We start from the raw sequence: 24,577 nt of genomic DNA, 5'->3' as shown, positions 1-24,577 counted from the left end.
TTTAGGATTTGATGAGAGTTTATATGCAGAAATGCATGTTTCTTTTGTCTCACACGTGCACACGCACTGCAAATGCACACACACACTTCACTTTAAACATTATCATAAAACCTCTTCAACATTCATCATTTTCACAGTAGTTGTACAGTGAACATCCAGGATGAACTGAATATTTTGGACAATAAAATGGATAAAACATGCAGTTCTGCCAGGACAGACCCAAACCCCTTCCTCCTGTTACACAGCTGGGTTACACCAAGTGCCCAACAGAACTGAGGACACGCCAGCCATTCCACCACATCCAGAAGACTTCACTGCTGCTAAAAAGTAGAGTCTGTATGTTTTGTTTTTTTTAAAGAAAAAAAGAAGGCATTTCCTGTCTCTCACACAAAACACCTGCCATGTCTTCATTCTCCTGAGGTCCAGTAATCCCACTGTCTCAGCCTTGACCTCCCAGTCCAACAACCTGTAATAATTCGGCCACCTCCCTTACCCAGTTCCTTGCTCTGTCCTACTAGTCAGTTGGCCACTAAAGCCAAGGAGGTTTGTAAAGCTGAAGGTGTCACCTGGGGGATCAGCGGCCTGTTCCACAAAGCAGGATTCCTGAGTTTGACAGATAACTGCACAAAGTCAAATCTGGAATACATCTTTTTACTTCAGTCAATGTTCCAGATATGGGTGGGCTCTGGGTTGTATTCACTGCAGCTTTCCAGCAAAGTCAGCAAGAACATGAGATTCAGCAAAGATGTGTCTTTAACTTTGACCTGCAGCTATAAGGGAGGGTCAAAGTTAAAGGTAAATGTTTAATGAATCCAAATCCATACTGTGGCATCAAGGATGGGCCCCAGAAAATGATGACGGCAGCTTTCTATAAACCTCCTTAGCTTAGCTCCTTAGCTTAGCTCCATAGCGTGTCCTTCTCACCATATCCACATCTCAAGATGCAAAGTCAAATGTTTGCACAAAACCCTCTCTGTCCTTAAGACCCTAATAATACACATACATCACTATTCCCAAGATTAAACTTTCTACCAAAGTGAGATTGTACTCATTTAATTTATGAATGCTTTGCATGTCCAACTATGTGCTTATCTTGGGTTTCATTTCCTTTCAATTTCCACCCATTCAAAAATACCAGTATCTGCAAACCACTGCAACGTGGCTCATTGATACCAAAGATGCTTTCCAGTGGGCTCATCTAAGAACACTTCTTCACCACATCAAAGAATCTTATGTATATGAATATCAACCGCTATATTTGCCACAGGATGTTTTGCTGTGCCTTTTCTGTTCTATATTTGGCTTCTCCAGCCCATTTCTCAAGATACTTGCTACCCATGGTGCATTTGCAGTTTAGTAAAGCAATATATTTAAGAATATATTTAATATATTGACAGTAAAACAATGTTTTGAAGATGGTTCGGAGAACAATTCCAGTGGTGGGTAATTTCTGGATTCGTGGTTCTTCCTATATTTTATATTTAGCACTTGATGTAACACTTCATTGGCCTCAGCAGTAAGAACCTTGAATGATTGTGCTTGTCATAAACATTCCAAATGTCATCAGTACTTTACACTTCAAGAGTGACAATACAAAAGAACATAAGTGCACAGCAACAGGGGTATAAAATATTACATACAAGTGTTTCTATTTTATTTTCCACACTCACAGTTGGGTGAATTCATAAATGAACAAAATGAACTCCCCGAGCTCTGTCGGTGGAGGAAAGTAAACACTGTTGTGTGTAAGTAAGGGTTAAGGGTAACTGCTGTTTTGTGAAAAGTAATGGAAGTTAAATGACACATGAGGAATAATGTAACCTCACACCCATTCATCTTTTGAATGTATTTTAAAAAAATGTATAAATCAAGGCTGTAGTAATAGATGTAAATCAAACATGAAGTACATACATGAATACTTCTGTGGATGTGTAATCATATCCAAAATGATATCTGGAGTGCTCAATGCTCAGAAACGACAGGTTCCAACTCTGAGGAAGATGTTCCAGGACCAACAGATTCAGACTCCAAGGAAGACGTCCCAGGACCAACAAATTCCGACTCCAAGGAAGACGTTGCAGGACCAACAGATTCCGACTCCAAGGAAGACGTCCCAGGACCAACAGATTCCGACTCCAAGGAAGACGTCCCAGGACCAACAAATTCCGACTCCTAGGAAGACGTCCCTGGACCAACAGACTCCGACTCTGAGGTTCCAGATGGTGAATTTGTTGTGTTTATGAGATTTGCATGCACCAGCTCTCCTTATTTTAGGTTAGTCCCTGTAAAGAAATACTGGCAAGGATCCTTCTTTATGCATCTTGGACTGTCCTGGGTGCACTTATTAATGCTCTAATTAGCTGGGGCAAAGTGCATTTGGCATTATTTTAGCACATGTGTAGGCACTCTGGGTGAGGAGACGGTGAGGAAAAACAAGGGTAGGTTGGCTGTCAGAGATGCTCAGAGACAGATGAAATAAAGCAGCACAAAGGGCAAGATATCGAGGTGATGGTAGGCTAACACCAGGCAAAAGGCCAACTTAAGGAAGACTGAAGATGTGACGTAGGCTTGGCGTAGATGGGCTGCAAGCTGGGCACTTTGTGCTGTGGCCGGTTCAGTAGCCCGCTGGCGAACCACCTCCCGCTGTTCATGACTTTCGACGCCCTCAAGGGGACTGTCACCTTCTAAGCCCAGAGGGGCAGGAAGCACTGCAGGGCAGGAATATTCTTCAGCTTGTTCCTCCCACACTCCTTCATCTAGAGCATGGGAGTACGTGTGGCTCAACGACCGCACAGCAGCATCAGCTGTGATGTGTGTGGAGAAGGCCGCACGGTCTGGTGGTGTGATTTCCCCCGAGGTGTCTCGTAATGCATGGCTAACTTCCTCCGCAGAAGCTACCGGAAACTCCAAGAGAGATTCCTTGGCGTCAAGGTCGTAACCTGAGGGAACCAATAACTCATCAAACTCTGTGGCTAGGTCATCCGGTATGAAGTGGAGGACTGGGCTTTGGGAGGGAACAGTGGCAGGTTCTGCTGGGCTTTCAGTTGGTTGGTCCTCCTCAGAGGAATCCAGACCTGTCAGTTCCTCTTCACCAGGCTGGGAGACCATCGCAGCTGCTCTAGGGGCAGAAAGCTCTCCGTCTGGGACTGTCTTACTTGCCTTCTCAGGTGGATCAAGGTAAGCTGCCACCTGCCTTTCACTCGCCAAGCTCTGATAACTCTCAAAGGCCCCTGCGTGCCTCAGATAACCTTTACTGTCCCCTCTTCTCTGGTCATTAGGTTCCATTTCAAGCTTATGGTCAGGGTCTGCATCTTTATAGGGGCTAGGGATACTGACGGGAGGCTTGTTGATTTCATCCGAAGTTTCCGAGGCGGTTTCTGCTTCCACAACATCCTGGTCCGTCTCAGGGCCATCCTCGTCTTTGGGAAGGGGGATTGCCTCAGGACTGGTGGTGTAGTTGAAAATGTTTGACTCTGAGGACACTTTGACTGTTGTCTTGCCGCCTGTACAGAGTACAGTCTGGGTCTTGGTGTAGCTGTAGGTCTGTGCACCTGGCACGGAGTCATCCACATGCTCCTCCAAGACCCAATTGTGTTTTGAAAAGTCTACTTTCTGTGGGGATTCAGACTGAGGCTGGGTTGTTAGGGGCTGAGTAGTTATTGGTGCGAAGACCTCCACCTGGTCCACAGCTGAAAGGGACAGGGGTGTATCACTAGGTGGTGGAACACTGTCTACTATTCGATCTGTGTCATTCTTGGAGGGGGAGCTGGGTCTGGCATCTTCATTCTGTTCAAAAACATGCCAAAAAGGACAACAGTGATTATGGCACTGAGGAGTAATGGCAAAACACAGTAGAAGAAACCCAATAGGCTCTTCCCCCATTTCTTGCTAATATCTTTAAAAGAACTTTTGCTTTTTTGCTATATTTGCATAATTATAATTTATATTGACAGTAAATTATAATTATAATGCCATGTGTTGTCCCGAGTGTGTACTTTCAAACTTTTACAGGGATGCATGTGAGTTAAGAGTGGTGAGTCAGTTCAGTGGTGGAACATTTATATAATACATACAAGAAGTGTTGCATTAAACTCCCTCTCATCTCATGTTGCAGTTGAACATCACAAAAGTGAAAATCATTCCTCACCCTCAAAGCCTGCAGCAGCTTCAGACAAGGTAAACCACAGGAATGGGGCGTGTGTGTGTGTGTGTGTGTGTGTGTGCACCCCCCCCAGCTGCCCTAGTTCCCATGGGCACAATCCCAGGGAGGCAGACTGGCAAGTCCTGTATATGACCCTTTTCTTTAAAGGCCTGGATTGTCACAAAAGAGTCCCAGTTCCTCTGGACCGGAACAGCTGGACCGGAAAGGTTGAATTTTTACAATGCTGGTTTCTCACAAATGGACTGTTGTCCTTATCTGACTTACAACTTAGCATTAACTGTTTATTCACATAGCGAATACATTCCAATGAATAGTGAACATATTCTTAAGGCTGACATATGTTACCAGAGTGATTCCTTACCAAAATCACCAAAATCGCGTTGCAAATATTTGCAAGGGCCCATTATATAAGTTCACAAACTGCTCTGGAGTTACATAACTCTATCTTGCATTAGATCACACACCTCATTGTGAAGCGGTGGTCAGTATCAGTCAACAAGTATCTATCTTTCATGGCACACATTGAAAACATGCACTATAACTGAAATGATATGAAAAAAACTAGGAAGGGGTTTAAATGTCACTTTAAATAGTGATAGGTGAAAGGTAATATAACAACATTTTCACAACCATCCTTATTTTGCCAAACCAAAATGATATTCCGCTAAGCTGTAAATAGGTTCCAAAAAATGAACAAAATAAAAAATACACGTTTCCCTAAGTAATAGTATTTTTATTCACCGCAATCACATCTGTGATAGTGGCTCTAGGCAAACATACAGAGCCTTTGCAAAATTTACTTCCAATGACCACTTTCGTACACAGTCATAAAGATACTACAAATTTGTCACAAATAGACATTATCAAATAGCATTGTGCAAGCCCGTACATAAAAAAAGATGCAGTAACACTTTTTAACCTTACAAGGATGTGCTGGGTGGGTTTACGAGTGCAGTGTTTAATCATGCGTTGTTCAAGCACAAATCTCTTCAGCAAACAACACAATGGAAATGGAATCAACCACAAACAGTCAGGACATATGGTATAATTGACAGAAATTATGACTTTATACATTTGTTGATTTAAAATGATCAAGTTTAAAAAATAGAATACATCACAAGTAAAATGTATATTGAACAGTGCTGTTTTAGTTTTGTCCTTGAAATTTACATTCAGGATACAGCTAACTGGTAGTTTATACTATGTTATTCCATTTTTTTTTTTTTTTTACATAACATGACCAACTAGAACTTGGGAGTAAGCAAGTCAGAGTATTGACCAGATTTAGCATCATGTATTTTTGTTTTTCAGTGTATAAGGAGCAGCAAGGGCAGCAGGAGTCGACATCCATAGTCTTGGCCCACTCCTAGCCTCTGTGTCTACAGTAGGTAGCATGCTGAGCTGTATATGATGCGGAAACACACTTAATTAAACACCGAGACAGGGTTAATATGACAGGGTTTGTACCCCTTATCTCTTGCTGTTTAAACTTTCTGTTAAAACAGAACAGTTAAACTCAGGATATCACAGTAAAACAAAAATCGCCCCAGGGTGAGCCACGTTGGCAGTGAGGTTCTGGCAACCCAACCGGGCAGGGAGAGTAGGAATGAGACACGACAGGCTGATAACAGTAAGATCGGGGGTTAAGCGTACGCAGCGTACGCAGAGACGGGCGGCAGGCAGAGTGCACATTACCTAAATAGCTGCTGAAGCTTCAATGAGCTGTGATTGACAGGTTGGGACAGGAAAGCACAAGATTGTTCCACATTACCACTTTAAAACCTACACATTTACCAATTTACTCTTTTGTTGTGAATTTTACAAAATATATGCAATTAACTAAACATTTAAATACATACATTTCATCCTGCCTTAATTTTTCTAAAAAATCTATTTTTTCCTCATTTAAAAAGTCAGATTTAAGTAAAATTCCAATTTGAGACACACAAGTTCCAGAGACAGGCTTATGTATTGCTCACTATTTCACTGTTAGTATCACTGAGATTGTTTTTCCTTAAAGTGTCTGATGAACATAAAAGTATGATGTCAATCACAAATTTTACTTAACTATCCAGCCTCATGAATGAGGAAGGGAAATTTTTACATTCATGGGAATTAATTTAACTGAAATGGACACATGTATTATATAAGTACTTTCTGAATCAGAAAGATTAGCCAGATTGCTAAAGTCTCAGTGAATACACTACACTAGACAGCTAACATTTATGAATAAAAAAGGAACCAGTGTTGCATTGTTAACATTAAGGATGCTCAGACAGATACAACACCAGCATTTTCCATAATGTACATAATAGCCTGGCAGTTCACACATTTCATTATTATTACGTTATTTTTTCCCCCCGCAAAATCAGTATTAATATGAAAATAAGACCGATTAACACACAAGGTATTTATTATATGTTAATTTGTGGTTTTTATTTTTGTATCACTATTATTTCATATTTATTCATATTATTATTATTTGTTATTTGTAATGTGTTACTCAATTGATATTTTTGAATTGACATTGGTGCCAGATTTTTCTGAGGTGTACATTTGATAGTTATTTGATTCATATCAGGACTAAACTGAAGATTCTATTACATTTATGAGTTAATTCCCCCTCCTATTGATTAATACCAAATTCTTCTACAAGGCAATCCAAAAGAGAGATATGACTTATGACTTCTCGTCAAATATTTGTGTGCACCCAAGTTATAATGTACACATTGTAGATCACACGGTTGGTTTACAGGGAGCTGCAGTAACATAGAACATAGAAATAACCACAGATTTAACCATTCTTGCATCCGGTCAATGAATGCCAGTCCATTACTTAAAGGACTACTTGAGGAAAAAACCTAAAGTTGAATTTCATGGAATTTGTTGTAATTATTCTTTGCAGAATTTCTTCAGTCATAAAATGTAATATAAAAGCTATTAAAATTTAAAGGTGTATCATGACAAAGAAAATGAACAAATAATAGGAAAGCAAATAGTCATTCATTGTGTACATTATTCTCTGTAAACTTGGCATATGTTGAACAAATCTGCAGTTTCAATACTTTCAATCAGAATATTCTTTAAGTGTATTTGGCAAATCTCATGATGGTTATCGTGACAAAATGTTACCATCAGGGTATGCTATCAGTAAGTCTGTACAGTAAGTGACAATCCTGGAGCAATAGTCTGTGCCTCTGACTGTTAAATATACAATAGATTCCATGGTAATGTTATCTACAGCCAAATGGCAATCTGAAACATTTTACGTGAGCTGGGCTAGAGGTGTTCTTTGAATATCACAACTTTAACTGCATGTAAAGTGAATGCACCTTTTATTCAGCTCTTTTCCTGACTTCAGTTTTACGAGAATCCGCTATTTCTAGGGTTTCCCAGGGGCTTTGGCAAACAGCCGGGAAATTGTTCCTGGAGTTGATCCAAGGCTCTTTACAGCCCAAGCTGATCCCCCCATGGTGATGTGGGACAGCTGTGGACTAACGCTTATTCTGGTACCCCTGGGATTGCTTTCTCAAATCTCCTAAACTATGGGGAACAACACATTTATGCTGTCATTTAGAGGAAGTGCCCATTGACAGGATATGTTTTTTTTTATAGGTTTTCAAGGTTTAGAAAGTAAAAGTCTTCCCCAGTATTTTGTTGCAACCACCTGGATTTGCTAATTAGCACAATTCTTCAGCCAGAAGGTAGAATGTATTAGTGAAATCAGCTGGCTGAGTGGAAGTAACAATTGGTAGGACTTTGATCTTTGATTTTCTGACCCCTGGACTTTCCACCTCTGTCCCCTGGTCTGGAGCCAGTGAAGCTCCAGATGTAAATTGTACATTAGTTATTTAGCTGACGCCTTTACCCAAAGCAATTTATAGTTGATTAGACTAAGCAGGGGACGATCCCCCCTGGAGCAATGTGGGGTTAAGGGCCTTGCTCAGGGGCCCAACTGCTGCACAGATCTTATCGTGGCTACACCTGGGCTTGAACAACCAACGTTCTGGGTCCCAGTCATGTACCTTAGCCACTAAGCTACAGGCTGCACCATGTGTGTAAGAGCAGACAAAATTGGAAAAGCCAGTAGATTTCCGATGTCCAATAATCTCTTATGGCCCAGAACCTGGTCTTTTACTCGGTAATCTCCGATCTCAGGAGAACCCATGGAGACATTAGCAGAAGATAACCTGCTGTAACCCAATCAGATGGCTTTGTGATGGTTACCAGGGCTTCCGGAAAAAAAACAGGTCTCTTGGAGGTAGCACAGACACTCTGGGTTTAAATAGTTGGTTTTATCCATGATCTTGTGGTATCAAGGCTGTAAAAACATTTCTCCGCTGTCTATTGCATGATAACAGCTGGCTATCCGATGATCAGGGTAATGAACTGTATAAGCGTGCTCAATACAAACCAAAATAGAAAGCTGTTCATTGTGGTTCCCACTGTGGACATAACACATGTTAACGATATTAAGAGTTTGGTTTTAGTGATAATATGCATGTCGCCGGAGCTGAAATCTCCCCATTCACATTCCAAAAGTGAATTTGGCAGTGTGTGTATCCACAGGGGATGTCTGGAAATAGCATGTCTGTTCAGGGTTGTGTTGCTCCGTCACTCTACGAATGGGGTCGTACAGGAGCATAGTGGTCGTTGGGGTTGTGAGCGAACGGCATTCCCCCACTTTGTGTACCATGATCTTGCTCCAGTGACTTGTTGCTACATCTAGTCATACTACGAATTTGCATTGTTATTCTTATTGGTTCGCTTGTTCCTTCGTCAAAGCCACGCCAGTAGTGTCCTGTTAACATACCATCTCAGGCGGCAACACACAGGATAACTGATACACAGTGACAGGGAACTCATGGGGTAACTGATCCAGGTTGACCTTCTCCATTACTGTACTCCGTACATTGTTTGGCATGAGTTGAACTTTCATCTGAGCAAAGTTTTATGATCAGACACGGTATGGTCTTGCATTTGTTGGCCTCTGTTGAGCTTTAAATACACACAGAGGCCTCAAAAAAGACGCACACCCTTCATAAAGGTGTTTGGTGTTTCATGAGGTGTTTCTGGAGCTGTATGGGACATTATGTAATGTGTATCTCACCAACTACAGTACTTGTGGGTCTCAGCCCAGTTTAGTAGCCCAAGCGGGGTGAACTGGGTGAACTGACAGAGGTCAAATGAAATGCGTTTCTGCAGCTCTTGGGCACTGAAAGGCAATACTTTGTTGGGCAGGGCTTAGAATACTCTAGTGGGGGGTTGCCCTTATGAAAGTATTTGAGTAGGTATTGAGTAGCCATTTTACTGTCTCCTGTCTGAAAGATGCAAGAGGACTTGGACAAAAGGCAGATTGGCACAAAATAAGCTATTATTTTAAAATTCTAATCTGACTTCAACCTGTCCAGCATAATTCAAACATGCCTCTGAAATGAGCCTGTTTTGAAATTCAGCTCCACGAGCTGTAATGGGCAAGTATTCAATCGAATTCTTGTGGCCAAAACATCTTCTCCTAGAATAGAAGTATGCCATCATTGCAAAGGAGCTCTTGCCAATCAAGTTATCTTGTGACAGCAACTAAATCATAATTGTATCCACAAAGTATCATGTGCTGATAGTACAGTATAAGCAACTTTATAATGTCAAACGTATGAGGTGTACTTCTCCTTTGATCTTATTATGTATATTTTCCATCTATGAATATAACCATGAATCGACCTATAGAACACTGTGTAGGTATATTTAACCTCTCAAGATGTACGCTAGGGGTAAACTATAAACATCCAAAATGGTTGCCTATTTTGATGGGGTGCACGTTTGATGATAGTTTGTGAGTAACAAGGATATGCAGGCTTTATCTGTCTTTATGCAGCATGCTGCTTGCTTACACTTTCGGAGGGTTGTTGTTTTTTAACAATTATTTTTTCATTACATTTTGGAGCCACGTGTCCACTATAGCACAACTTGCACAATGTGCCTGGAGAGCAGTTTTAGTTTTTTTTCTTCAAAGGACCGAGAGACGATAAAGAGTTCTTATATTAAAAGACATGTCAATATACAAAGACATTTGAATATTATACTTTGAGTGCATGTCTGAGTTGAAGTGCTTGTAATGTCATTATGGACATTTCTTGGTGTGTTATCTTGTTTATAAACACAATCTTATCAGAACATTATAACTGGCTTGTGCAGTAATGTGGTTGTTTAACTACTGGTTGTTATCCCACAGCATGTTTGTTGTGGACCTAATGCAGCAGTGTTTTGTGAAGAAGTGCTGATGTGGATGCATGCTTCTCTAGCCCAGCACTGATTCAACCAATGTCTTGATCAAGGATCATTTTGAGTTCAGTTGGATCAGGTGTTTTAGCACTGGACAATGGTTCTTAAGTTCAGTGCTGGGGGGACCAATCTCAGCCAATCTCTTGCTCTGTTAAGGTTGTTGAACATGTGTTTAGGTTCTTTCATCTTCTATCTTTCTATCTTTTCCTTAATGGCAGGCTGAAATCGAAATTCTCTTTTTCCTAAATGTAGTCAATTGTTCATTACCACATGAACAAGTATATATTCCAAAATTAATAAAATGTGAATACTTGTGGACCTAAACTTTTTAAAATCCACTGCCTAAAACTATTTGAATTGAGATGTCATCGTGCACCAGTGTGCATGTTTGTTGATCAAATCTAATTTGATCAAGATTTGTTTCTCTCTTGTATGTCATAACCTAGTGGTTTCAGCTTGTCTTTAAACTTGTTAACACTGCAAATTTGTCTAATTTGTCTTTGAATTCTTCAGTATCTACTGTACCAAATGGTTATTAAATATGTCCACTATTTGTAACATAATGTGGCTTATGCGGGTAATTAATCCCTCAAGACATGAAGTGTAATGAAGAGAAATGAACTTTTTGGAAATTTTGGTCACTTTTAACAATTTTGGCTGATAGGAATAGGAATGAAAACCAGCAAACAGTGGTTCTCCAGGCCCGAACTTGAGAACCACAAACCTGCATCCACACCAGCCGTTTCAGCCCTTTCAGGACTATAAAACTGGACATTCTTTGTTCTCAAGGAACTTGAAGTTGAGGGAACCAATTTTTACACGGCTCCAGCTTTTCTTACAATCTCCCACTGTGTTTGGCCCAGCATGGTGAAGCTGGCTTTTCCCTGGTATACTCTGGTCCAGGCTTAAAATTGGTGTATTTTTCAACATTTATTTGACATTAAAACAAATTAAACATTTCAGAGTTCAGAACGGGCCACTTCCCCAAAGTATTCATATTTCTAAGGATCTCTCTGTACTTCAACAGCCATGCTAGTGCTTAAAGTTCTTCTTGGTAAACTGGATTGCCTCAGTGTTGTTCTGAAGACACACAATTTACTTGAATTTGACCCAAAGTCCTGAGCACTTCATCTTGCTCTGTTTCTAAATTAGCTTCCCTAATGCTCAGTTTGGCAGCAGTAGCTTACAGACTTGGGTTCAAATAGTATTTGTTTTGGATTCAAATACTTTTCTGCATTTGACTACACTTGCCTGGTATATTGGAACAAATGAAATGATCCCAAAAATGTAAAACCCACCCATCTACTCCTCCTTGCTGGCTCAAAACTTCAGTGGAGCACTGAAGAGCATTCGAATCCAATACTTTTGTAAGCGACGTCTGGTAGCTTATGGTATGAAACTATGACCAGTGGAAGCTGGTGAGCAAGCTGCAAAACTCCTGGGCCCAGGTTATTTCCAATAACACAGAAGGCCCAGGCCACCACTGCTTCAGAGAGGTCCTCTCTGGTAAGAGTCATCGTCTCAATGAAAGCATGAGCTTTGCCAGGAGTTTCCACACCTGTGACTATCCATAATATCCTAATTTCATCTTTATACTGAAATGTTATATATATATATATATAAAGTTCACTCTGTATGTCTGTGCTGTCGATGTTGAGCTGTACTTTTTTGAAGGACACATGAATCATGAAATCTAGCAGAGAAAATGAATAGCATGAATCGAAGCTTGAGCCTCATACAATAAATCAGGGGGTCCCCGCCCCTGGTCCTGGAGACTGAAAAGATCTGCTGGTTTGTGCTTCCATCTTAAAATCAGCAACCAATTTAGACTCATGAAAGCAGGTGGCACGATGGAACAGACAGACGTCACTGCAAGATGGAATCGCACAAGCAGACTGTCAGGCTTTCCAGGGTCAGGGTTGAGGACCCCAGCACACTGTGCTTAAACAAAAGAGACGGAGTGAAGACAGATGGTTCTTGTAAAGCAAGCTTCAGCTCGCATCAAGTCTGCATGCAGCTCTATTTAACACTAGAAAGGCCAGAGTTGACGCCATCGGGCGTTTGGACTTTAACATTTGAATTACTCCAACACTGCAAATGCAATACCCTTCTCCTTCCGTGTCTGTTCCTAAATGGTTTGGCTTGAAAGAATTGCGATTTTGAAATGAATAAATATTGACTCAGTAAAGAAATACAGGCAGTCTGTGCCATTTTATTTGTAAAAAAATCTGCTGCCAGCCAATTAGCCTACTGGTAGCCAAGTGTGAATGGGTCGTTGTCCTCCAACACGGTATTTAGCAACTGAATTACCAAAGCTTTGATGCAAATTACTCAATCGAGAGATAACTTTTAAGTACTTCACTGGGACGGAGACTTTGAATATACTCTGAATAGACTAAATGATGGTCATACATAAAGACAATGTCAAATGCAAGAAATAGATTTGAATCTGTGTTGTCTGGAATTGATGAGTAAAAGGAGAGAGACAAGCTGTGTATGAAAGTTGGAAGGGAGAAGCCTGCTGAATTTGTAATGAGCAAAGAAATCACTTGTTTCACACATTTTCACACTTTTCTCAGTGTGCCTGTAGTATGCCTTGACACATTTGACCATTAGGCTATATAACAAAACTGCTATAATTTAATAGAAATGTTGAGTCAAAAAATGTTGTCCTTTATTTCAAGAAAATGGTTTTGCAACATTTGGATTCATAATCTTTGTGAAATAAGGTTGCTGTGGGTGCAGAAATCAATGCTACAATGCTGGACCAGCTTCGACGCCACTGAGCGTGAGGCTTGGTGGTTCTAGGTATTAAAAAAACTCTGGCCTTTCTAGTGTTAACCATAGGTTCTGGACTGCCCCCTCACCTCAATGTCAATCTTAGGTTGAACGATTTGTGGTAGAATGGGAGCGCGTTTCGGCGCGGTGTTCTCCGTCTCCGTCCTTTTCGAGTCCTCTGCAGAATGAGTCCGGCAGTAAGTCATGACAGTTTGAAGGACATACTGCATATGGAGTCTAGCCCTTTATCACCAACATAGATGCGGTTTGTCAAAGGTCCAGTGTGCCTCTTAAGTGTACTTTACTTGTACATTTCTTGAAGTGTGTAAAGTTGACGTGCCAATTAGTAAAATTACAATGAATCCTAAATCTATCAGCAAGGCTTTTGACGTTTCCCCTGTGAGGCTGGTATATACACTGGCACAGCATCCATACCATGCTTCTGTTCCTAAGGAACTCCATACTTACCTTCTGCAGTTTCTGCAGGACTGGCCTCCTCAGAGTCATTCTCTATTCTGGAACAGAAACAGGCACACTGCTTATTAGCCTAACGGAGCGAGCGGGACTGCATAAATCATATCATTTTTTCAGCAAGGGCAGCTCAGACATTGAATACACTTCATACACACCGGACCTGGGTCAAATACTTAATTGTTTTGGATTCAAATACTTTCAGTGCTCGATTTATCTTGCCTGGTGCAGCTGAGCCCACCAAGAGGACCAGGTGGGGTTTAGATTTTATTTTTGTATTTCATAGGTTCCAGTATACCAGGGAAACTCAGTAAACCTTTGAAGATATTTGAATCAAAAACAATTATGTATTTGATCCAGGTCTGTTACACACATAAGAAAATGCGACACATATTGCTTCCATGAAATTGTGGTTGAAAGAAAACCAAATGTCTGCCCATGCTCTGTAAGTATCTCAACAGCCTGATACGTGCGCTTTGCTTTATTTACTGCCTTATCCTTGTGTTAATGTACTTGTATTGTGTGGTTGTTTTTTGTATTTACTGTTTTTAATGTACCTGCCCAGTGACTACAGTTGAAAATTGTAAATTGACGCATTTACTTAAATGTTTAGCAAATGTGCAATGTCCCACCCATCCATCCATCCATTATCTTAACCCGCTTATCCTGAACAGGTTTGCAGGGGGGCTGGAGCCTATCCTAGCATACATTGGGCGAAAGGCAGGAATACACTCTGGATAGGTCGCCAGTCCGTCGCAGGGCACACACACCATTCAGTCACACACACATACCCACAGGGGATTTAGACTCTCCAATCAGCCTAACCTGCATGTCTTTGGACTGTGGGAGGAAACCGGAGTACCCGGAGGAAACCCACGCAAACACGGGGAGAACATGCAAACTCCGTAGAGAGGGCCCGGCTGACCGGGATTTGAACCCAGGACCTCCTTGCTGTGAGGCGGCAGTGCTACCCACTGCACCATCCATGCCGCCCCTGTGCACTATCCCTGTAAAACTAAACTGAATAAATGAAAGAAAAACAAGCCTTTCCCATAATGCAATCTTCATCTCTACACAGAAATAGTACTGCAGCCTCAACCATCACCAGTGTCCCAATATACTGGGAATCAGATGTGGGGCTTACATTTTTTTGAGTATAGGGTTGATATAGGGGAGCATTTGAGCCCATCATCTCCCACAATTCTTTGCAGCGCCCTTCCCCAGTGAATGTACTAGCTGCAGTCAAAACACATTCAGTCCTGCAGCCTCCGCAATACTCTTGTCCTACTCTAAGCTTTGTATCACACTGGCACAGGAAACCATCACAGCCGAAAGCACAAATAACCACTGTTGTGAATTCTTCATGTTCAGAGACTTAATTTTATTTGGACGGTTTGTTTCCGTTTATTCTCGTGCCGTATATTGGCTTCTGTTTTATGCTGTCACTACCGGTGCAGCAAGTCAGTGACGATGTAAGTTTAATTATCAGTGTTAGAAAGTTCATGTAACCTATCAACGTGATTCTTTCTCCGTGTTTCACGACTTTATATTGTTTAGTCGATGTTAATCATATTCATTTTACCGCTTGTTTACCGCGAATGTCTCGGTTCAGTAATTCTCATGTTCGGAAACTAGCTTCGCGAGGTACTAGCTAACTGGTTAGTTTAGCTAACTTGCCCTGTATCACTACAAACACACAGTTAACGTGATTTCAGTGTTATTATATCGATAGTGGTTACGGCAGTAGTTGAAGTTAGTATTCATCCAGAGATATGCAGATCAATACAGTCCTTAAATGCTTTTAGTTAATGTTGTTTATCAGTAACAATTCAAATATTCATGTATTTGTTTATTTGTGTTTTATTTCAGAAACTACATGTGTATATATATCAGTATGCACCATTATGTTGTACCATTTGTACTACTGGCTCTACTGACATTCTGCAAGTAAACAGTTTCAAACCAAACTGATGACTCCATGCTCTCTGACCGGAGCCCTGTAGTGGAAACTGGCCCACAACCAGTTTCAGGGGTCCAATCCCCAACAACCACTATATCAATAGTCCATCTCCCTGAAAAACAGCATGTTGTTTATTAATTCTACTCCAGTTGGCTAACTCAACTTCTGATTGGCTGAGATACAGAGCCTGTAATTTGGTTGGTTTACAGTACAGTGTGTTCTGCTCTTTTGTGGCACTGATGAGAAGAGTTAAATACCTTCACAAAACACCTTTAGCTTGTTAAATGAAATTATTATTATCTTCAACCGTGAACGAAAGATTTGCAGCAACAGATAGAGGCAGAGAGGTTGAAAGGAAAGGTGAACTGCTATGACACCTACTCCCAGTTTCAATCACAATGGGTTTTTTTTGGTAGTTTTTTTTCAGCAAGTCAGTAGCTTAGACCGAAATAGTCACTACAGTTGGGCCTGAACTGAAGCAACGTGCAGACATGGCAGACCCAGCAAGGTAATGGGGTGGGTCCCAGGACAGCATTTACTGTAGGAGGCTGTGGCCTCTGCTGGCCGACCAATCCCGCAAGATGGAGCTGCACAAGCAGTAGCCATTTTGGGCCCTGTGGATTTACTGCTGCTTTGAGACGCTCCTCACATGCAGCCCTGCCGGTGCGTGGATCCACGCCAGTCCTTTCCTTGAGTACAGCACTCTCAGACCGCAGGCATCATAGGAAACGGTTCCAACCGACAGGGAGATTAAATGTCAGTTAAAAACTAAAATAAACACACGTACAACCTCTGTCTGGAGTCTGGAGCTGCTTGAAGTGTATTTCATTGTATGAAACTACAAAACCTTGAATGGCCCTCTTAACAGTCTTTGTGAAGCTGACCGATGAACTTCTGAAAATATTTTAAATTTCCCTCATTGTACATTAATACATACTGAAAATTATTTATTTTTTTAAATGAAATGATACCCAGAACCTCCAGAAACTGAACAATCGCCCTTTATGGAGTTTGATTGACAGGAGGATTAAGAAGTCTTGTTGAGTTGAAAGGGGGGGGGGGGGCACACACACGCACTGCATGCATACAGTACACACCACTGTACGTACACACCACTGCACAAACGCACAGAACACTTCACATATATGCCACACACACACATATGTACATTTGTTAGATTGTGAATAAGATAGATGAACTCAAACAGCATTGAGGAGTACCTGTGTATATACCCTTAGGTTCAATAAACCTGACTTTAGCATTAGTTCTCACAACTTCAGTCTGCTCCATAACAAGTGTTTAATGTTTACACATCATTAAAAGCTTAATTTTAGCATTAGCATAATTGACCCATTTTGCCTCCTCTGCAACATCACAGGGATGGGTGCAGCAGAATTTTTTTTCTCCATTAACATCCACATATTTCCGCAAATATCTCTGGCATGTGTCGTGGGAGTCTACCCAAAAATACAGAAATACTGCAATCCTGAAACCACCCTACCCTAGCCCTTTTTTCTTTGTCTGCTGATATTCTGACCTACTCTCAGGGATGCCAGCATCTGCTGTTGCGGCCAAAACATAAGGTGTGTGGTATAATGGCCATGCTCCAATAGATGTAATCACTCAGTAGCCCACTATACAGGGGCAGGGGGGGATGGCAGGGGTCTAGTATTTCTAGCCTTGCCCCCTTGTTGAAAGGCCAGGGGTGAGCCGTCTAAAGGGCTGGGCTGAAAATGAAACCTGCTCTGTCCTATTTTGATCGGACTCGCGCACCCACAGATTGCTGGCATTCTCTGAGCTTCGGTCTGCAGCCATGAGAGGGCTTTGCCCCCTTAGCAAGTCCCCGGAGACTTTGGTGAGCCGGGCACCGCAGAAACATACTCATATCAATAATCATTAACATAATGAACTGATAACTGAGATCAACATGATGCTTGGGGGAGAGCATGTGTCTGATGTTTCAGTGACGGTGAACAGGCCTAAATATGGAAACCTACTCTCGCCTACTTAATGTACTGCTATTACCTATGCATATACAATGCTACTGCCTGCATTTATGCATTAGTATTGCCTACCTGTATGTAGTACTTTTGTAAACATGTGTGCTATTACTGCCAATACATACTTACATTATTTACAATGGTGCCTCAGGTCTGTAACCGCGTTTTAAATAAGCGCAATAAAGTTGGCACAAAGCAATAAAAGCAAACTAGGCAAACAAAAGGGAAAAATAAATAAAATTCAACTTCTGAAAAAGGCCTGGATCTGTGACTGCAGTCCGGGCATACAGTATGTGGTACTATTTCTGAAGCAGTCATTTATCACTTTGAAGACTAAAGTAGAGACTAAGACTAAGAAGTGATTGTTATATCAGCATAAGAATCTAGAACATTCAAATATATTTTTTAAATCTCTCACCTTAAGGGTTAATTTAAAAAGTACCTTGCTCAATGATACAATAGCAGTGTCCTTGCTGGCAAATCAAACCTGCAGCCTTTAAAATGTTAAAAGCCCAGTTCCATACCCATTACACTACACTACTGCTGACTGTTATTATGAAAGTGACTCCATCTATGTAGCCTGATCCTTCATGTTTGATTTCTGGGCTGATAACTGTTCCTCTTAAGATCCCATTATTCTACAGAAATTGTATCTTCAGTGAAGGGTGTGTGTTTGGTCAGTCATTCGGTTAACCTGTTTTGTGAAACATAGGCTCTGACTATTGTTTGAAGTAGCTTACTGTTCCTCCAACACAGTCGATTCTTACATGCCTAAAAGACGCTGTGTATAATGCCACGGGCTAGAACATGCAGCAATGCAGGTCACTAACCTGGCTGGTTTCAGGATACTTTTGAGTTTTCGATCATTCATCCCATTCGCTTGAATATTATTATCTGCGTAGGATACATGCAGAACCATCACATAATTCTTCCCTCCGTTGTTCGACCAGAAGTCTCCCTCGGGGGTTTCGTAGCGCAAAACAAACTCAATTTTGCTGCCGTGCGTTGTAAAAGGTGCAGCAAACGACAGCTTGAAGGAATACTGGTCTGTCTCGACGTCGTTGGAGCCCTGGACGTAGTCTGCAGGATAATCGAAGAACGTTTTCCAGCCGTCCATAGTGAAGCGAACGTAGACAGCCTTATTAAAGCAAATGTTCAGGACTCGAATCAATCCACTGAATGAAAGCGGGTCGTTCTCTATGAAGGACAGACCCTCCATCTCTATTTTGTTATTTTGCACCGCAAGCATTAAGGCTGTGTTGGCCGGCACTTCGAACTCTGGGAACACCTGGTAAATTGGTTCGTGGGGCGCGGGACGGTAGCGAGCATCCTCTATTTCCCATCTCGGGTCTTCCTCTTCGTCCGAGTCAAAAGCGACGAACTCCTTGACTTCCACTAGATCCCCACCATGGCTGTCAACGAAGGACACCCTCCTGCTAGGCAACGTCAGACGAAGCTTCATGTATTCCACGGTTTCGTCGAAAAGTGACAGCCCGCGCCTTCTAGGCACCGGGGAGGACCTCAGCACGAGTGTGTAGCACTCCTCACTCTCCTCTTCGTCTTCATCCTCCGCCGCCGAGTTGCCCGTCTCTTCAGCAGATCTTGTGCTTAGAGCAGCCTCCTTGCTCGGGATGTTCAAGTAGTTATTCCCGTTCGACATCGCGTCTCTCCCGAGTAACAGCGTGTCAAAACTGCGCTACAATGTAGACTTCGGTGCCGTAGCGCCCCGACTATTAACAGGAAGGGAAGTTCTAACCTCAGGCCGTGATTGCGCTAATGACAGAGCAACGGTCATTGCAGGAAGGTCAGGTTGTCTTGCTCAGCATAGCACCGAGTTACAAGCGAAGAAGGGCTGCACCGAAGACGTAACCCCCCACAGGTCCGCTCGCGTTGCGGGTAGGCTGATGGAAAGAACGGCAGCCTCGGGGCACTGACTGAACAGAGACAACCGTCTAATTTTAGAATCTGGGTTCTCCTTTCTTGAAGTGCCCCGATTAGTAGGGGAAATTAACTGGCAGTTTGTTGGCGTGCTGTGCCCCCTCCTTCTTAATTTTTTGTGGGTTGCCGTCAACAACCGTCTCTCTCTCTCTCTCTCTCTCTCTCTCTCTCTCTCTCTCTCTCTCTCTCTCTCTCTCTCTCTCTCTCTCTCTCTCTCTCTCTCTCTCTCTCTTATCTATATATATATATATACATATATATATATTGTTATATATTGTGTATATAATTTATTTATATATTTATTATATATATATATATATAATAAATATATAAATAAATACTGGACGTTCCTCCATAAGTCCTGCAAGCTAGTTTTTAGGAGCCCAAGATTAAAAAACGAATTATTTAACACAGCCTGCAAAAAAGAAATTGCAATGTTTTGTAATGTTTTGCTCTCAAAATGTTTAGGAGCAAACATCAATTCATCAATTCCATGAATAGTAAAACCCGCATGTAGAGCATAAAACAATAGTCATAGTAACTACTGATTTAATATAGAGGGATATTTGTAGGGGGGGGGGGGGGGGGGGGGGAGACGACGACTAGGCTACTGTCTAAGTTCTCGGTATGCATCGAAATATGAGGGATTCTGCCATTCTGACAGTTCATTTCACCACTGAGGAACGACCAGAGAACAGGTGTGAGCATGCAGCCAGACCACCTGCTGCTCGTAATGAGGGGACCAGAAGGCAACCAGAGGTGGCAGACTGGAATGGTCTTGCTGGGATGTACGGAGCAATTAGAGTCTGGAGGTAAGGTTGGGCAGTCCCCTTCGCAGCCTGGAGTGCCAACACTAGTGCAACAATAGGTAGCCAATGGAGGGAGATGAAAAGTGGGGTGACATGAGCCGACCTGGGCTGACTGGTGGTCAGGCGGGCTGCAGACAGAGGACAAGTGCCTGGACTAGAAGCTCAGTGGGTTTCTATGTGTGCAGCAAAGCTGAGATTGTCATCAAGGGTCACCCCAAGATTCTTGACTGTATGAGAGGGGGGATACTACAAAGTCAGTGAGAGGTCAGTTGTCGGAGAGGACTTTGCCGGGATGTAAAGAAGCTCAGTCTTGCCGAGGTTAAGCTTCAGGTGATGGGAGGTCATCCACGCAGAGATGTCAGCCAAGCAGGTGATGTCTTGAGTGGAGAGAGGAGAAGGTTGATAACAATTTGAGGGTTAGCGGCATAGCTTCGTTAATCTTAGAGTGAAAGAAGGAAGATTTAGAAAGAGAGACAGAGGAAGAGAAGGATGATAGGAGGGCATGGAAGGAAGCCATGTCACTGGGCAGACATTACTTTTTGCTATTTTCTCTCACCTGCCTGCAGTTTGGGTCTGTCAGCTAGTAGAGTGTCAGTAAGCCAAGGACTGGGGTGGGAGGCCCGTGTCAAAGAGAGAACATGCCAAAAACAAGTCAAAAGAAGATGATATTTATTTGCACAATAAAGGCACATGTAGGAGCTCACAAGTGTTGCAAGGGAAATATTACCAACACCAGTTAGTAGGGGTAATGAACTTGCTGGTCCTTTAACTCGAAATTAGTTATTGGCTGCTCCCCTCTGCTGGCCGTTAGAGGAAACACACACAATTTCGCCTCCTGGGTAGGCCTCTTTTTCCGTCCATGGCTAGGAGAAATCCTATTCAGATAGATTCTTTTTTTCTTCTTCTTTGAAGTGGATGTGATCAAGTGGGCAGTGTGCATGAGTATACAACAAATGATTAACAACATGGCTTTGACTGGAGCCATGTGTTAGACGGGCTTTCTGAACAGCGCCAGTGGTGAGTTTTGGGTCAGAAGAAGGATGCTTGTGTTGGAAAGAAGGTGAAATAATTTGATGGTGGATCTTTGATGTAAGGGGGTGTTATGCATCTGTGGGTCATCGGGCACTTAAGCTCAATGGTATCCTGGACTCCAGCAAGGAACAAGACATTTTGGCCAATATTACAATAAGTGTATGTGTGCATTTAGCATCATTACGCATGGGCTGCTAGCCGCTTGGAGCAAGACTGCTGACTTTGGCAATGTTGGCAAGGTGCATTAACAGAAGAACATAATAAATATACTACATTTGATAAGTGAATAGAAATGCTGCCTAAAACTTTGACAGTCATGTTTAATTAAAACATGAAACATTACTTTGTTTCATGATATGTAGTACATCCACAGGAAATCCTCCATACATGCATATCCCGCTCTGCGTTCAAGAAACACACACCATTTGACACACAGAATGGGAGGGGGAGGAACAGGGGCCCATCCATTTTCTACTGGGAAAAGGGAACTCTTAGAGCTTTGGACTCGTTTTTATGGGAATTCATAATCAAAGTTAAAAATTTAAAGATATGATTAAAATTAATAACAGAATGTACTTTCATATTAGTCTAGATGGCAAATTGGGTGACAGGACTGGGTGAGTGGCCGCTGAGGACTTCATTTAGGGTGGCAACTACAGTGCCGTCCGTAAGTATTTGGACAGTGGTACTATTTCTGTTCTTTTGCCTCTCTAATCCAGCACATTGGATTTGAAAGTAAACAATGAATAATGAGGTTATATCAGCTTTAATTTGAGTATTTACATCCATATCAAGTAACTCGTGAAGGAATTACATACCTGGTTATACATAGTCCCTTCATTTCAGGGGACCAAAGGTAAACAGTTGGCTTCTCCGCTATTTCTGGTTAGTCAAGTGCAAGACTAGTTTTATAATAATTTTATAATATTTATAAGAATTTACATTTTATTTTAATATACTTTTATTTTGGTAGTAAATAGACTAAAACTCACCAGTAGTTTATACTGGAAGTTAAAATGTTGCTTGTTTTAATGCTCCATGAAGCTTTCAATAATTAGACTTCCTGTACAGAACGTCATCCTGTGATTTTTTGTCAAAATAAAAGCTGCAGAGTAACATTAAATAATTATAACATAGTTATTGCGTTTTCTGTGCTTTCTCACAGAACTACCATTGTTTAAATGGCTGTCCCAGGGTTGCCGGTTCAATTCCTGCCCTGGGTGCATCAAAGTGTTGTGTGTCATGTGTCGAAGTGTCCCTGAGCAAGACACCTAACCCCTAAATGCTCCTGACGAGCTGGTTGGTGCCCTGCATGGCAGCCAATTGCCGTTGGTGTGTGAGTGCATGCATGAATGAGTGAATGAAAAGCATCAATTGTACAGCGCTTTGGATAAATGCGCTATATAAATGCCAATTTACTATGATGTAGACCAAGCACAAATTGCTTTACACTGTCGGTTCAGTAACAGCTCATTTGCATACCTGATTACAGTTTGAAAAAAAAAAGTCATATTTGGCCCATTTCCCATTAATTTCAGTTGAAAAAACTCCACATTTTAAAACGGATCGGTTTTTCAGGTCCTGGGCTTATCATTTCCCCTGATTCCCGGTGAGGTGTTTTTGCAATTATATTTTCACTTTCTAGCTCATATCTTTTTGGTTTCATTACATTTGGACCATTTCCGATTAATTCCAGTTGAAAAAAATCACAATTTAAAAATTGGCCGGTTTTTCTGGTCCGGGGCACTTGACTTTGGACAATGACATACACAGGCATGTTTATCAGCAATATTATCAGAACAGAAGACACTACTGCTTTCAAAGAATGTACACTGCCACTGAAATGAATTAAAAGTGTTTGCAATGTTAGCATTCTCTGCACATGTGACTCGGAACAGCTACAGGGAATGTCAAACTCCACTTTAACTAAATACGGTCCTTACATTGTATGGCTTTCTTACATCTTTGAAAAATTGTGTATCGTCCAATGAAATCTTCAGGCTGCAGTCTGCCACATTCTGCCACACATTAAAGGTTTTTAACTTCTGCCTCTGACATTATGAATTTTGATTACCTTCATAAAAAAATTGTCATTAGCTATGAAGTCAGAAGTAGTTTGCAGAATTGAAAGCAACAGCTGGATAGGGATACACATACACATCATTCAGGATGAAAGTAGGTTGAAAGAACATATTTAAGGCAGAATCAAACTAAATTAATGATCATTATGGGACACATACATCATCATGGTTATTGATTATAGTGCCAGTCATTAATCCCCATCCTATCAAAACCCTATCAAATAAATTTACAGTATAATGTGATCTAATGCCTCTTTGGCTGGTCAATGGTAAATCAATGAGATTTAACAAGTGAAAATTACACGGTACAAAATTGAGTGAGATATGGGGATTTGTGTTTGTGATTGTTGAAAGTCAACATTTTCCAGTAGGGAGGAATGTTGAGCTGTGAGACAATGATCTGGAATTTGAGTCATTTAAAAAAAAAAAACCATTCAGGAAACAGCTTTGTAAGAAATATCTGTTTTTTTATTTTGATGCCATTATGTCTGCTGGCCACATCTTGGCTTGATCTAGTCACAATTGCAATGCAGTTGGTACACATTGATTAAGGTTATGTTGCATCGAAAATGCAGATAATTTCAGAGGTACATACTTCAATTTTCATGTGGTATGGACTTTAAAAGATAAATTCTGACAAAATATGTAAATGAGCATTTGCATACTTTATTCAAGATGACAGAATTTACAAATTCAAACATTTTTGTATATAATCTGAACCAAGTAAGATATCATTATAATTATTTCAGATTCAAAATAATGTGTTAACATGCTTGCAGATTTTTGTTAAATCACCAGTACCCAATAGTAATTTTTCTAGAAATGAATAAAAATGATTACATTTCAGGATCTAATCATTATTTATGATGCTGTACCCGCCCCCTTATCGAGAATTGTGGACTTTCCCGAGAATTTGTACTGTGACATCCCTACTGTGTACCCCCTCCACCCAGTACATTCAATGCATCAATTTCATTTGTAAAGGTTTTTTCAGAGACACTGTCACAGAAACCAGAAAGGAAAAGCCAAGACCAAGAACCCCCCAAAAAATAATTTCTTTTAAC

General features: G+C 41.3%; 1 protein-coding gene across 1 annotated transcript; it reads right to left on the bottom strand.

Moving 5' to 3' along the window:
• si:ch211-167b20.8 (cell surface glycoprotein 1) lies at positions 1-19,620 on the bottom strand. The gene is made up of 4 exons (XM_061219813.1): positions 18,484-19,620; positions 13,691-13,737; positions 13,312-13,400; positions 1-3,786 (listed from the first exon to the last, which is right to left on the bottom strand). Exons 1-4 carry the CDS (start codon positions 19,311-19,313, stop codon positions 2,461-2,463), a joined length of 2,292 nt encoding a protein of 763 aa, XP_061075797.1. The 5' UTR covers positions 19,314-19,620; the 3' UTR covers positions 1-2,460.
• Positions 19,621-24,577: the final 4,957 nt, after the last annotated feature.

Source organism: Conger conger, chromosome 14 (assembly GCF_963514075.1).
Source record: "Conger conger chromosome 14, fConCon1.1, whole genome shotgun sequence".
NCBI lineage: Eukaryota > Metazoa > Chordata > Actinopteri > Anguilliformes > Congridae > Conger > Conger conger.
The sequence above is the reverse complement of the archived record's forward strand: the minus strand, read 5'-3'. Positions and strand labels throughout refer to the sequence as shown.